The following is a 14,699-nucleotide window of genomic DNA, read 5'->3' as shown; positions in this document are numbered from 1 at the left end:
ATTTAACAAGGTTCAACGGTCATCAGTTTAATGGAATTACTTTTATAAAGGCTTCAGAAGCATTTTCGATTGTACTTGTTAATAATGAGGGTGCAAAGATCACTTGCAATACACCTTAATTGAATTAACGTTCGTTGCATTATACCCTCAGGGGCGCTGTAAAGGGGGGGTAAACGATGACGATTCTCGGGGCCCATGAGTGTGAGGGGGCCCAGAGAAGCCCCCAATAAATGTGTTGGGGGCCCTGTCAAGATTCTTTTCATGGGGCCCAAAATCCTTAGCAGCGCCCCTGTATACCCTACATGAAAATTAAACGAATCTGTAGGTATCTAGAACAAGTTAGATAAAATGTGATACATTTTATCAGGCACTGCTGACGTTGTATTATTTATATAAATTATTGGTTTTGTTGGTGGGGTTTTAAAAAACATTTCCCTAACTACTACACTATAAAAACGGTGTCTACCCAGAAGCTGAATGAAAGCGAAGCAAGTTGCATGATGTTAAAGGAAGAAATTTTACTTCCCCTTTCACTCCCCTCCCCCCGGATTAGGGAACAGAGCTGGGAAGACGAAGACGAAGCCGGGGGCCGTCACCTTACTGTGGGCGGAATCGTGCTCAGAAAGCAGCCGTCACACACACGCACGCACGCACGCACGCCTGCCGCTCGCCCAGCGCTCTCCGGAGGGTCGCCTTCGCAGCCATCCACCGGCTCCTTCCGGTCATTGCGATCATCCTCATTTCTTAGCTGTCACGGCACTTTAGCCCCCCAGTTCGTCCAGCTGGGCTCGTCCCAACCCAATCGAAAGGGGAAGAAAGTTTGACTTGCTACCTTGCCTGCTGGAGAGCCTGTCCTGCAGAAATGTCGCAGAAGGAGAGACCTACTTTCTACAGACAGGAACTGAATAAGACGATATGGGAGGTACCGGTGCGCTACCAGAACCTGACTCCAGTTGGATCCGGTGCCTACGGATCCGTATGGTAAAACATGCATTTAAAATACTTTTTGCACAGACCAAGACGTTTTTCTTCCCGTCGATAACAGCCCCGTACATGGCAGCCGATCAGAGGCCTGCTCTGATATTACACTGCACGTCGCTGCCGAACTCGGCGCTCGCGCCCGGGCGCCGTCCCGAGCCGCCCTGCGCGGACATGTTCCACCGCTACGCCGCAGGCTCCCAGCACGCATGGTCCAGTTGGCTAAAATGGTTGCACCTTTTGTTAAGTGCATCGACTGAGAAATAAACATCTTTACGTCGTGGCGTGATGTGTAAAGCTGTTAATTTGATGCTGTTTATTCGCCGTCTACGAGTAACCAGTTTTACTAGTATAGTGCAAGGAAGCCAGTGAGGTACTTGCAGAAGTATTTTCTGGAAGCTTTTCTCTGTAGCATTTGTTAACGCATAGCAAGGTACCTAATTTAAGATGCACCCTATTTATCGATCGAGATGTTTTACTGGCTTCTGGCTATGCATTATAATATATTATTTGCTGTAACGTTTAGCGTGTTTCTGTTTACCATGGTTTTCCTGGTACCATGACTGCTTTGGGCGGTCTGCGGGCAGCGCCGATAGCATTATGCTAGCTGGTCAGTGTTTCTGGTGATCAGTACTGAAGCTTGAGGGACGCATCCACTCGGTTCCTAGCCTTAATAAACCAAGGACATGCCTGGCAAACCGAATGTGATCATCGCACTAGGACCGATTTGCTATAACCATGCAGCTGTAAACCTCTGAGCCATAAGCAAATGTCAAGCTTAGTGCACGCTTTAGTATTCCAGACATTTGAAAATTAATTAAAATTAACCCCATTTATTTTTCCTGCAACTTTGTTAGACCTGCGTCTCTAAAACGCGTTTTTGCATTGCAGGCTAATACACTGGTGCATTATACCAGGACATTCCTTGGTCAGTGTATTTTCTCCGTGGGATGTATTTGCTGAGGTTTACAAGCGGGCCGAAGACTAGCTGCAGTGTCAGGCCTCCCCCCGTGACTCATACGGCCAGAATTAGGCGTAAGTGTCGGAAGCTCGTTCAGGGATTTTCCGCGCCGGGACTGTTGAGGCCGCTGGGCCGCCCGGGTAGTTCGGCCCGGAGAAGTCAGGCACCGTTTAGTTACCACCTTCCCCCGTCCTTCAAAAATGCTGATTTTAACAGCAGCACCCTAATGACCGATTCTCCTCATTTGTGATGTTTCCACGTTCCCCTACTTCCTTAATGAGTTTTTTTCCCTTGATTTTTTACGCCTTATCAGTCACGCACTGTCGGTATTGGCTTTCTGCTGCAGCCTCTTGTAAGACTTGCTTCCGTACAGTGTAATATCTTATTTAATGCTGGCCAGTGGTGCAGCCCTGGTGTCTGATCGCAGAACATGTTGCTTTGTCATAGAAAACCGGTACATAATTCTGTATTCTGCAGCTCTGGTGGATAATAATCCCTTGTGGGCAGTACCATTAAATATTTTATTAATTCTTTAAGTTTAACGTGTTGTCAGGTAACTGGTTCACAGGATGCATGTAACAGTAGTAATAATTTAAAAATACAAAACTCAGGTGCCCTGAAATCCTCCAGATTGTCTTTCCCTTGGTTCACTTGTCTTTCTTCAAAATGGAGACTTGCTTCTATGAGTGTTCAGATATTCCCCTAGGCAAACAAGATTGGAATATTTGTGCATACTCATAATTTGTGTATAGTCATAATACTCAAGTCTGGAATTAACTTTTGAAGTATTTTTAATTTTTTTTTTACTAAGTATTTTTAATTAAACTAGTTACTGTGAATCACATAATTCGTATTTTTAGTTATATTTTAGTCAGTCGACGTTTTTGTCAAAAGAGACAAACGACTGCTAGAGAATACATCATCTGACAAACATGCAGTCATCCAGCAGTGATGTTAGCACCTTCCCTGCTATGGAGTTCAGCAGCATATGCCTCTCCTCTCTTAACTCTGCACACTGACTGAGACTCGTACCCTCAGGACAGGCTCGTGCATCATAATAATAAGTTTAAACTTCCCCTGGTTCTGAATCTTATCAAGTACTTGACTATTAATATACATACAAAGCAAATGGCATGACAGATACAATCAGTTAAAGGAAAAAAAAAGAAAGTCAGTCTCGAAGTCTCTCTCAGCCTGAAAAGCTGGCGGCCATGTGACTGTTTCCATGCACCGTCCAAACGGCCCATTCAGCTTCAGGAAGCATTTCCTTCTGTATGCCAGTTTATACAATAAAAAACATTTCCAGGCCACTTGGGACACTTGCCATAGGACTTTAGCAGTGTCTCTAAAATCTGCTTATGAAGGTTTTTCGTGTTTTCTATCGCTGCGGGGATGCTTCACACATGACAAGAATTCTGTATGTTGTGTTTCACTTGGGTGTCTTACTCAGTTTGGTTTTACACTTTGCACAGGGAGTCCCAGCACAGTCCCACTCGTGTTTAAAAATCAGTTTAAAGTTTACCTCTGCGACTTTTGCATGAACGCTGCATGCGTTCTCTGAGACAATCATAACCATTTTCATCCTTGCTGTTTAATTCACTCCTAGACGGGTTTGTGAGAAATGAATTAACTCTTTTTTGCTTTATAAATTCCCCAACATTTGTTTTTTTTAACAACAAAATCACATTGCTAGGACAGCACGTAATATACATGGTCTCCTACTATATTAAATAAAATACTTAAAAAAAGAATTATTGACATGCCGTCCTGATCTTTTTGTTGAATTTTCCAACTTTTTTTTTTTCCTGTGTTTGTCGCTGTTTTTCTGAGTTTATAACCTTTTCAAGATTGTGGTAGATTTTGTGGTACTTCTTAGGTGGAGATAAAGGCAGTGGAGTCTCTGCTCATAGGTAAAGGCTGTGTTCTGTGCTTTGGAAGTTATAGACCCTGTTCCTGTATTTAGCGCTGTCCACTTCTGATCAGATCACCCAAGATGCATGTTTATACCAGGTGTGAACAGAGCAATAGTCGTTGTTGTGTTTCCAGACTTCATTGTTCCCTCAGGAACAGACCTGAGATCAGTCACTCAGGATGCTGAAAACGTGACGCACCATTCAAAACTGGGGTCACGAAGAATAGGGTTGTCCAACGTTTTCATTTCCATGGACCGGTTTATGTCACACACAAACTTTACAGATTGATAAACAGTGTGGGGAGGGGTTACTGATGGATTAGTTAGTGCATCAAACTTTTTCAGATGCAAAGAAAATGTGTGCTTGTGAGTGGTTGTAGAAAATTAAAATATGTACTTTAGTTTTGGAAATTAAGCAACCCCTCCACAAAACCCCCACTATTTTGTGGCATGCTGGAATACTGGCTGCAGCCCGGGGGTCAGTTATCCCTTCTGTCAATTTTGGGTGCATTGCATTTAAAGCTGCCTCAGGATCAACCATACCTCCCCCCACCCCCTAGCTCATCGTACGACAGCAAGTCAGGGCTGAAGATTGCAGTGAAGAAGCTGTCCCGTCCGTTCCAGTCCATCATCCACGCCAAGAGGACCTACCGCGAGCTGCGCCTCCTCAAACACATGAAACATGAAAACGTGAGTTCCCACCCTAGTACCAGCTGCACACAAGTAAGGGCCCCTCCGTTTGGGTGGTGTACTTGCAGCAAGCTTAGTGTTGTTAGGCTGGTTCCCAGTTAGCAGGCTTAAGAGTGTGTGTGTGTTTGTTTTAACACTCTGGCTCAGATGCTATTTATATTAACAAAGGACAGCTGTGCTAGTTAAGAAAGCTAACCAACCAGACACAATCACTGCTGTGGTAGTTAAGAAAGCTGACCAACCAGATGCAGTGACAGCTGACCTAGTTAAGAAAGCTGACCAACCAGATGCAATGCTGCCACAGGTGATTGGGCTCCTGGACGTCTTCACGCCAGCCACCAGCTTGGAGGAGTTTAACGACGTGTAAGTGACCCATGGGGTCTGCATGCTGTGGGTGGGGGGGGGGGTGTGGATATGCAGGCGGGTTTTCCAGGAGGAGGTGCTCACGTTCCAAGGCATGTTCATGCACACGCACAGGCTCTGCCGTTACAGCACCCGCAGCAACAACCGCGCACGTGTATTAATTTGCGAATCCATGGGAGACTGACGAACACTGACGTAGCTCATTTCACCAGGTTTTCCAGGGGCACAGAGGAGGTAGGAAATTGCTTAGTTTGTTTCTCTGCTGATCGTCACCCTGATAAATATATCAGATTACAGTAGATTACAGTATGTTTAGAACTCTGCTGCCTGCTTACTTGCACACACACACAAAATCTGCTGACATCACTGCTGTCCTCCATGGTTGCCGGTTTCTTCCAGAAACGAATATAAAATGATACTCATCACCTTTAAAGCCCTGCATGGTTTAGCCTCTGACCGTCTGTCTAAGCTACTGCTCCCTTACAGTCCAGCCCGCGCACTAAGATCATCTGATGCTAACTTACCCTGTGCTTAGGTGCAGTGAGTCTCAACTGTGGGGGGCAGAGCATTTGGTGTCACAGCCCCTAAAATTCAGAATGCTCTTCCTCATGGTCTTTGTGAAGAAAACTCGTTTAGCTCCTGTTAAAACATCTCAAACAACAATTCAATGAATATTATTTGTCGTCTTGTATGTAACGTACCGTCTTGTTAAAGGTTGAAAATTTTAATTGTATTTAAATAGTAGTGTCCTTGAGTATATGAAAGGCACAATATAAATGACGTATTTATTATTATTAATCCTTTTACCGATTTCATAAGGTGTTCTTTTGCTCTTATACTGATGGTAACATCATTGAGGGCTCTTCTTATCTACCCGGCAGGTACTTGGTGACTCATCTCATGGGTGCGGACCTCAACAACATTGTCAAGTGTCAGAAGCTCACAGACGACCACGTGCAGTTCCTCATCTATCAGATTCTGCGGGGGTTAAAGGTCAGAGGGCAAGGGCCCCCATCTCTCTGCCGTGTCACCTAGTACAGCCTAGTGCGTGAGCTTTGCTGCATATTATTGAACCATTGAATTTGAAGTTCTCTCTTCTTCTTCAGTACATCCACTCGGCAGACATCATCCACCGAGTAAGTTCTGAGTCTTCTGCTCTCCTCTGTAAAGTCTGTGCTATGACCTGTGAATTTGGCTTGACTGTTAACCAAGGCTGCAGTCAGGCCTGACTTCCGTTATAACTCATGACCCAGAGTGTTGACATTGCTAACATGTGCTTGCGTCAGTGATTGCAGTTGGCTCTGATTGGCCAGTGTGACTGACTTCCTGCATAGACCACCCTCTCACGTCCCCATGTATCGCCCCTCCAGGACCTTAAACCCAGTAACCTGGCTGTAAATGAGGACTGTGAGCTGAAGGTAAGTAGGCCCTCTCCGTGGGGTCGGTGGGAGCCTTGGGCAGCATGGTTCTCCCTTTCATTTGGAAGATCATCACTTCAGAAATAGACGGTGTACCAGGAGGGGGACTCGTTCTCCTCCATGGCTTCACACTTCCATTTATGGAACGCTGCAGCTCAGATAATGAAAAATCCAAAATAGCCTGAATGTCGCCTTGTACCTTGAAGGTCTTGCCAGCAGGGGTCACTCTTCCATGCATCTGTTCCAGATCCTGGACTTTGGCCTGGCACGGCACAGCGATGAGGAGATGACAGGCTACGTGGCGACGCGCTGGTACCGTGCACCAGAGATCATGCTCAACTGGATGCACTACAACATGACAGGTGAAGTGTGTCCACTGCTTCCTGCTGCTGCCCTCTCCCAGCTCGTGGGGGTGGGGCCGTGGCTGTAACTGGACCCTGATTGGCAGTTGTGGGTGTCTCCCTTTGGTGCCGCCCTCCACATGCTGCTGCTGCCCTCTCCCATCTTGTGGGGGCGGGGCCGTGGCTGTAACTGGACCCTGATTGGCAGTTGTGGGTGTCTCCCTTTGGTGCCGCCCTCCACATGCTGCTGCTGCCCTCTCCCATCTTGTGGGGGCGGGTCTGTGGCTGTAACTGGACCCTGATTGGCAGTTGTGGGTGTCTCCCTTTGGTGCCGCCCTCCACATGCTGCTGCTGCCCTCTCCCAGCTTATGGGGCGGGGCCGTGGCTGTAACTGGACCCTGATTGGCAGTTGTGGGTGTCTCCCTTTGGTGCTGCCCTCCACATGCTGCTGCTGCCCTCTCCCAGCTCGTGGGGGTGGGGCCGTGGCTGTAACTGGACCCTGATTGGCAGTTGTGGGTGTCTCCCTTTGGTGCCGCCCTCCACATGCTGCTGCTGCCCTCTCCCATCTTGTGGGGGCGGGTCTGTGGCTGTAACTGGACCCTAATTGGCAGTTGTGGGTGTCTCCCTTTGGTGCCGCCCTCCACATGCTGCTGCTGCCCTCTCCCAGCTTATGGGGCGGGGCCGTGGCTGTAACTGGACCCTGATTGGCAGTTGTGGGTGTCTCCCTTTGGTGCCGCCCTCCACATGCTGCTGCTGCCCTCTCCCAGCTTATGGGGCGGGGCCGTGGCTGTAACTGGACCCTGATTGGCAGTTGTGGGTGTCTCCCTTTGGTGCCGCCCTCCACATGCTGCTGCTGCCCTTTCCCAGCTTATGGGGCGGGGCCGTGGCTGTAACTGGACCCTGATTGGCAGTTGTGGGTGTCTCCCTTTGGTGCCGCCCTCCACATGCTGCTGCTGCCCTCTCCCAGCTTATGGGGCGGGGCTGTGGCTGTAACTGGACCCTGATTGGCAGTTGTGGGTGTCTCCCTTGGGTGCCACCCTCCACATGCTGCTGCTGCCCTCTCCCAGCTTATGGGGTGGGGCCGTGGCTGTAACTGGACCCTGATTGGCAGTTGTGGGTGTCTCCCTTTGGTGCCGCCCTCCACATGCTGCTGCTGCCCTCTCCCAGCTCGTGGGGGCGGGGCCGTGGCTGTAACTGGACCCTGATTGACAGTTGTGGGTGTCTCCCTTTGGTGCCGCCCTCCACATGCTGCTGCTGCCCTCTCCCAGCTCGTGGGGGCGGGGCTGTGGCTGTAACTGGACCCTGATTGGCAGTTGTGGGTGTCTCCCTTTGGTGCCGCCCTCCACATGCTGCTGCTGCCCTCTCCCAGCTTATGGGGCGGGGCTGTGGCTGTAACTGGACCCTGATTGGCAGTTGTGGGTGTCTCCCTTCTCTCTTTGTGCCTCTTCAGTGGACATCTGGTCTGTGGGCTGCATCATGGCTGAGTTGCTCACGGGACGGACCTTATTTCCCGGCACCGACCGTATCCTTTAATTATCCTTTTTTTTTCTTCTTTTTTTTTTTTATAATTTTTTTTTTTTTTTAATGTTTTAATTTTTAACCCCCAAATCTTTTCACAGATTCAGTCCTTCACAGGTGTGATCCACGTATGTATCGTGCAGCATGTTATAGCTCATAACTGTAGCCATTTGCCATCTGATGCATGCTAGGCCCTTGATGGGGTTTGGGACAGCAGATGACAAGGACATGGGACCCATAAGGTTGCTGGTTCAAGGACGGATCTTGTTCTATTAGCAATACGTAATTAAATCTGTGTTCCCCCTGCATTACATTAACTGGGTATTATATACATATGCAACACTGGAGTCCTCTGTTACGCTGGACAAGCTGCAACTTCACTCTGAAGAAGAACAGGGAATTGTTAGCACCTTGAAGTGTGGGTGTAGCTTAGCTGTGCCAACCTTAACGTCATCTCTTCTGGTTTTGTAATGACCGGCACTGCCAGACCTCTCCTTCACTGCACCCTGTTTAAAAACGTCGATGAAAAGCGGTTTGCTGAATGATGTGGCTGAAATTACTGCAGGAACTCACATCATGGTGTTTTACTTTGTTTTAGATGAACACTAATACGGAGGGATGTTTAATACAAACATTTCATGAGACTTTTCATTTCAGAGGGACTCGGATAGTGACCTTGAATATCCACAGTGAAACTTTACAAGTGACTGAACTTCCTGCTAAAGTAGGCAGAGAGTCGAGACTCATTATCCACGGTCTGTGTGCTTAGTCCTCTGGCCAGTTGATCACTTCAGTAGCCTTGATTGACAGGTCAGCCCCTCCCCTGTTTTCCTTTATGATGACTTGATAGATATTGATCAGTTGAAGCTAATTATGCTGCTTGTTGGAACTCCAGGGCCAGAGCTCTTGAAGAAAATATCTTCAGAGTCTGTGAGTGTCGGTTTTTTAGTCTTGTCTTTTCATTTTGCTTGCCTGTGTGTCCCGTCCGTCTCCTGATCTATGATTGCAGCTGTTTTTATGCTTGTCCTCAAGGAAAGTAAGGTTTCAAAGCTGTTTCCCATTTTCCTATTTTTAATGTCACCCTGACCTGGGACACTGAGGGTCAGTCACCTTAACTGACGGGGGCTGTCTAAACTCAGCTCTTCCCTCTGTTACTGAATCATTGGGTGTCATTTTCTTAATCCTTTTGTTTGAGGGCAGGGGAACCACCACAGGTATGACTTTGTGTTTATCCTTGAAATTTTCTAGCGGGGTATATGGGGGGGGGGTCCTGTCCTTCAGTTTGAATTGACACTATTCTCACTGCTGCCGGTGGCGTAGACTGAATGACATGCTTTGCTTTTCCACTTGCCCTCTTTCCGCCTGGGTGTTGACGCCATCTCCAAGAGCATGTTTGTTTTCTCACTCTGCACACACCACTCAGCCTTCCTGCACCCCAGCCTCTCACACACTAAATCCCTGTAGGCCTCAGGGCCACCATAGGCCAGGGACACGTTCCAGGGTGGGTTTCTCGGGGTGGGGGTGCCCATGCGATGCTCTGCTGCTTGCCTAATCTGTGCTGTAACGCCTTGACCTGTGCCGCAAAGATATAAACCAGCTTCAGCAGATAATGCGGCTGACGGGGACCCCCCCTGCCTCGCTAATAAGCAGGATGCCCAGTCACGAGGTGAGCCACTCCCTCTACTTCACACCCACCCCACACCTGTGCTTTTGCCTCTTTGCCCTGCTGCAGGTTGCGATGTCGGCTGCTTGTTCAAACGCCGGCCTCTCTGGAGTATGTTCACCCCAAAAAACCCACTTCTGAGTCACAGTACAACTGGCGCCTTGGTGCTGTGAAAAATTTGACCAAATGGCATGATTTGTACACGTAGCCAGGGGAGGTATAAAGGCCAGTTTGTACTTCACTTTTCTGTGTGCGCTTTTGGACTGCAGGCGGCTGTGTGCTTGTCATCGTAATAAATTTGCCTGTGGATGCAGATGGTCACGGTCGGTGTTGCATACAACGGTGATACTCCAGCAGAGGGCAGATGTGTTGCAGCAAACACAAATACAAGCAGTGTAGTGAAACAGGTGAACTTATATGAAGAGTTTTAAAATTATTAGTCAGGGCTTGGCTGTTAGATGGTAGTAAGACACACCATAATATTTTGAAATGCTTCCGACAAAATTAGCCAGGACCCGAACCCCCCAACTGCTTGGCGAATTGCCAAGATTTCAAATTGCCCGAATGCTGCTGCTACACCAGATGACTTGGTATAATGTCTGGACAATATAAATAATTAGATGTGCAGGTATCCCCAACCCTCCTCATACAGCCGCTCGCTATGACTACAACAACATCTATGCTTTCTCTACTCTTTTGTCATTGACCGCTGATCTGTGAAGCCTACTGGAAATGTGTAATCGATTAACTTGCACATGCACGGTCGATGTGGACGGACGTGCTTGGTTTCCACTAGACATAAAAATCTGGGCTACATGCATACCAATCACAGCCACCTCCGATGACAACCGGAAGCAAAAAGTATGAATTGGCCTTAACAGACGCCTGTGGGCTCAGTGCCCTGGGGCGTCCCATCACTTCCTGGGAAAACTGCTGGTTAAAGCTGTAATTTGAATAAAATTAACATCATCCGGCTTTACTCTGCAAAAAATGTTTAGTTCTTAAATGAAATAAGGGTAAAGATAAAATAAATAATACATTGCACAAAGTACATTCCACGCAAAGCTCCCCTAATCCAGTGTTTGCCAGCCTGGTCCTTGGGGAGCCCCAGGCAGAGCTGGGAGGGACTGACTGGGAGCCCTCGAGGACCGGGCTGGGAAGCATGGCCCCAGGCTCTGATGCTGCTGTTTCTCCGTCACCCTACCTCCTGGCTTTGCCCCTGGGGCTTTTCTAAGGCCTAATTAGCACAATGCCTGTCTGCAGCTCCCAAAGCAGTTTGCTCATTTATTTATACTTAATAATTATTTCCTTTAAATGAGAGGCACACAGATCTTGCCATGGTCATCTAGATTGTTTGGATCGTCAGCAGAAATCACTTTGGGAGCTCAGACTATACTCATGAGCAAGCCTAATGATTAACAGCTGGCTGGAGCTTCTTTCTTCCAGAAATGGATCATGTTGGATTAGATAAGATTACTCAGATTATTGAGGAGATGATGTCTGGAGTCCCTAGTGTTGCTGGTGTTCTCGTTGCTGGTAAGTGCTTCTTGTGTAGCATGTCCTGAGTTGCACGTTGGTTCTGCTGTTTGGACAGGCCAGAAACTACATCAGCTCTCTGGCCCAGATGCCCAAGAGGAACTTTGCTGACGTGTTCATTGGAGCAAATCCACAGGGTAAGATGTGTAACCAGGGGGCCGAGTGAGAAACAGGAGGGGTTTCTACAGGGAGACATCACGTTTGAATGCATTACAGAATTCCATGGGAGCTGAGCAGATGCTCCTGATATTACACGCTGTGTCTCAGTAAGTAAAGATCACAGCGAGACATGGGGAGCCAAAGCATCATCCTGGCTCTCCCTCATATTAGCCGTAGACCTGCTGGAGAAGATGCTGGTCCTGGACACCGATAAGCGAATCACGGCAGCCGAAGCTCTGGCCCACCCCTACTTTTCCCAGTACCATGACCCGGATGACGAGCCTGAAGCAGAACCCTATGACCAGAGCTTTGAGAGCCGCGAGTTGGATATTGAGGAGTGGAAACGTGAGTGGGGGGGTTGCTCTGTGAGAAGCTGATCTTATTTTCCTTGGGTGCCAACTTTTACCCCAAAGCCATGCTAAGTGTTATAGTACAGTATATAGTACATGATGTGTAAGAAAAAAGTAAACAGAGTTCACATTTTAATTGAATTCTTGTTTCATGCATAATTTGAATGTGCTCGTTACAGATCTGCTAGAGTCTTTTAATCGCATAATTGAAGAAAAATGATTCCCTGTTTCTTTTTCCCTCTTGCCAGGACTCACCTATGAGGAAGTGATCAGCTTCAAGCCCCCGGTTTTAGACTGTGAGATGGAGATGTGAGCGCGCTGGCAGCTTGCTCCCACCGATGTACCACCCCTCACACCATGTGGACTTGTACTGGTGGACAGACTGTTTAGTACCGGTTCTGACACTGGCTTCCCTTCTAGGTTTGAGGTTCAGTGGGCAAAGGGCTCAGACTTCAGCCTAAGGCGCTTCTCCATGAGTATCCTGCATGCGGTGTGGCCATGCTTTGGTTGGGTCTCAGGACTGCAATATTTTTAAGCAGGTGTGTTATTGCACAGTGAGGTATGGCGTGGGACATAAAAATTTGGTTAGCGGTTATTTTTCAAATTTTGGACAACAGTCTCACTTGAAAATGTCTTATTTTTGTAGTGAATGAATGCAGATTAGAAAAGTAAATTATTTCTTTAGTCCGCCACATTATCAGCAGTGTCTAATCCTCTCATGATCGACATTTTAAGAGAGAGTGGAAGTCGGTACACCTATTGTGGCTATGAAAAATGGCCTTTCTTTCTCTTAAAAATTAAAATGTGTCAACCCGGGATTTGGGAAGGGGACAGTCACTGGATTCTGGCCCAAAAGGCCTCATTTATCATCAAAAACTTGAGTAATTTGCAGGTGTGGTTTGGGAAATGTTTCCACAGTTTGAAGTACGAAACAATTTTGCAGCACTGGGCTGAACCAGACCCTCCCCGCCCGAAAGTGCACATGCAGGACCCACCAAGGTGTTGGCCAGTATCTGCCTTTTTACGTCATGCATTGCCCAGTTGTTTTTTCCCATTTAACTGGTTTTAAGTCTTTGGGGTATTTAATAAGAAAAAAAATCTCACTGCCTTGTTATCTACTGGTCTTTTTCCCCTACCCTAAATTCCAACTGGTCCCAGTGCCAGACTTCTGGAATGTTACTGACCTGGAGGGTGGACCAGCTCAATCTTCAGCTATACAGGCGGAGACCATCCGGGACGTAATGGAAGTCCCATCCAGTACAATCTCCTCTGAACTACCATGATATTATCCAATTTGTATATGTATTTTTATACAACAAAACAGAATCATCAGGCCAAAAACCAGTATGCCTTCAAAGACCATTTGAGTGCGGTAGTATTGTCAGGTGGTTCTGTGCAGTGTTCTGTATAATTCCTGGCCGAATTGACAAGTGGATTTTGCTGGAAACAGTCTTGTTCATTTCAGATGACCTGCCAGAGGCCTCTGAACGACAACAATGAGTTTGTTTCATAAAATACAAGTACTCCAAAATGTAAATAAATACTAGTTACTGCCTTCTGTGCTGTTGTCTTCATCATACTGCATTTTGATTATTTCATCAGCATTATCTCTGTGGAGTTTGTCTTTTTGTCTTTAATGGTGTACTTAATGTAGCTGGACTGTCACGTGAATATCTGATGTTATGGCAAGACGCATTGTATTGAGACTGTTGATTTAGTTTTTTCTGGATGATGAACATGCTTTACTTATAAAGATTTTAAGACCACTATTTTATGTACTGAATTCATCCACCACACTGGGCTGTGTGACCGTTAACATTAGGTACCACTTTAAAATAAAGGCTATTTTGTACCGTTTTCTTTTACATGGCCTACTTTATGCTTGGATCTTACTGTAATTATTGTAAGATGGTTTTCAGATGTACGAGTGTGAAAACTGGGTTCGGTAATTTTCTCGTGTAACTTTGGATGAACGACGAAAAACAAGAGCCAGTTTGAGTATTAATTGGCAAAACAAACCCTAATATTCATGAATAGAGGTATTCGATCATGGTATTAAAGGTGGAAGGTCTCCTATTTGAATTACAAGGAAACATATTCCAGTCGTGGGATCCTCATTTCAGCCACAGCACTCGATTTGCCTTTTTAAAACGGTTTCCTGGAATCATTTAGCAAATCACTTAAAAACACATCAAATACTTTCTGTTGCTTTTCTGTTGTACTTTCTGATTAATGCCATTTAGCAAAAGTCATGTTTTTTAATTACTGTTCATAATACCTGGAAATACATTTTGAGGATATTACATAATGTACACTGTATTCATACTGGATTCTCTAAACAAAAACAAACCACACTATATAAACTAAGTTCAAAAATCAAAATTAGCAGCAATAACACTGCAGCTGATTAACTTAACCTTGTTACTTAATTCATCACTTAGGTTCCAATGTGATAAGAAAAACATTTCAGATGAGAAACTAAGAAAGTTACATCACATTCAGAATTTTAATGGTTCTTAAAGCTTCAGGTCTAGTCAATTCTTGAAACATTTCATGGTAGCAATGTCAGTGTACTACTTCCCGGCGTAAGTTAAAATAATTAACAAAGACAATCTGTTCTAGCTAAAAAAAGACAAATTATTGTAATTTTCTTACCCAGACCTAACCCCTATAGAGATGCTGTGGAATGATGTGAGACAGCTGTATTCTCCAAACATCCTATGAATACAGTCCGGCTGAAGCAGTTCTGTAAGAATGGTCCAAAACTACTGAATGTTGTGCAAGTCTGATCCACAAGTACCAGAAGCTCT

General features: G+C 46.3%; 1 protein-coding gene across 2 annotated transcripts; it reads left to right on the top strand.

Moving 5' to 3' along the window:
- Positions 1 to 603: 603 nt before the first annotated feature.
- mapk14a (mitogen-activated protein kinase 14a) lies at positions 604 to 13,746 on the top strand. Of its 2 annotated transcripts, none has more exons than XM_049002977.1 (12): positions 604 to 981; positions 4,412 to 4,541; positions 4,846 to 4,904; positions 5,786 to 5,897; positions 6,011 to 6,040; positions 6,275 to 6,322; positions 6,570 to 6,684; positions 8,114 to 8,185; positions 9,768 to 9,847; positions 11,439 to 11,517; positions 11,711 to 11,884; positions 12,138 to 13,746. In XM_049002977.1, exons 1-12 carry the CDS (start codon positions 863 to 865, stop codon positions 12,200 to 12,202), a joined length of 1,083 nt encoding a protein of 360 aa, XP_048858934.1. In that variant the 5' UTR covers positions 604 to 862; the 3' UTR covers positions 12,203 to 13,746. The 2 variants fall into 2 exon arrangements, with proteins under 2 accessions (XP_048858934.1, XP_048858933.1); XM_049002976.1 differs by lacking the exon at positions 9,768 to 9,847 and adding an exon at positions 9,032 to 9,111.
- The last annotated feature ends 953 nt before the right edge of the window (positions 13,747 to 14,699 follow it).

This window comes from Brienomyrus brachyistius, unplaced genomic scaffold (genome assembly GCF_023856365.1).
Source record: "Brienomyrus brachyistius isolate T26 unplaced genomic scaffold, BBRACH_0.4 scaffold74, whole genome shotgun sequence".
NCBI lineage: Eukaryota > Metazoa > Chordata > Actinopteri > Osteoglossiformes > Mormyridae > Brienomyrus > Brienomyrus brachyistius.
The sequence above is the reverse complement of the archived record's forward strand: the minus strand, read 5'-3'. Positions and strand labels throughout refer to the sequence as shown.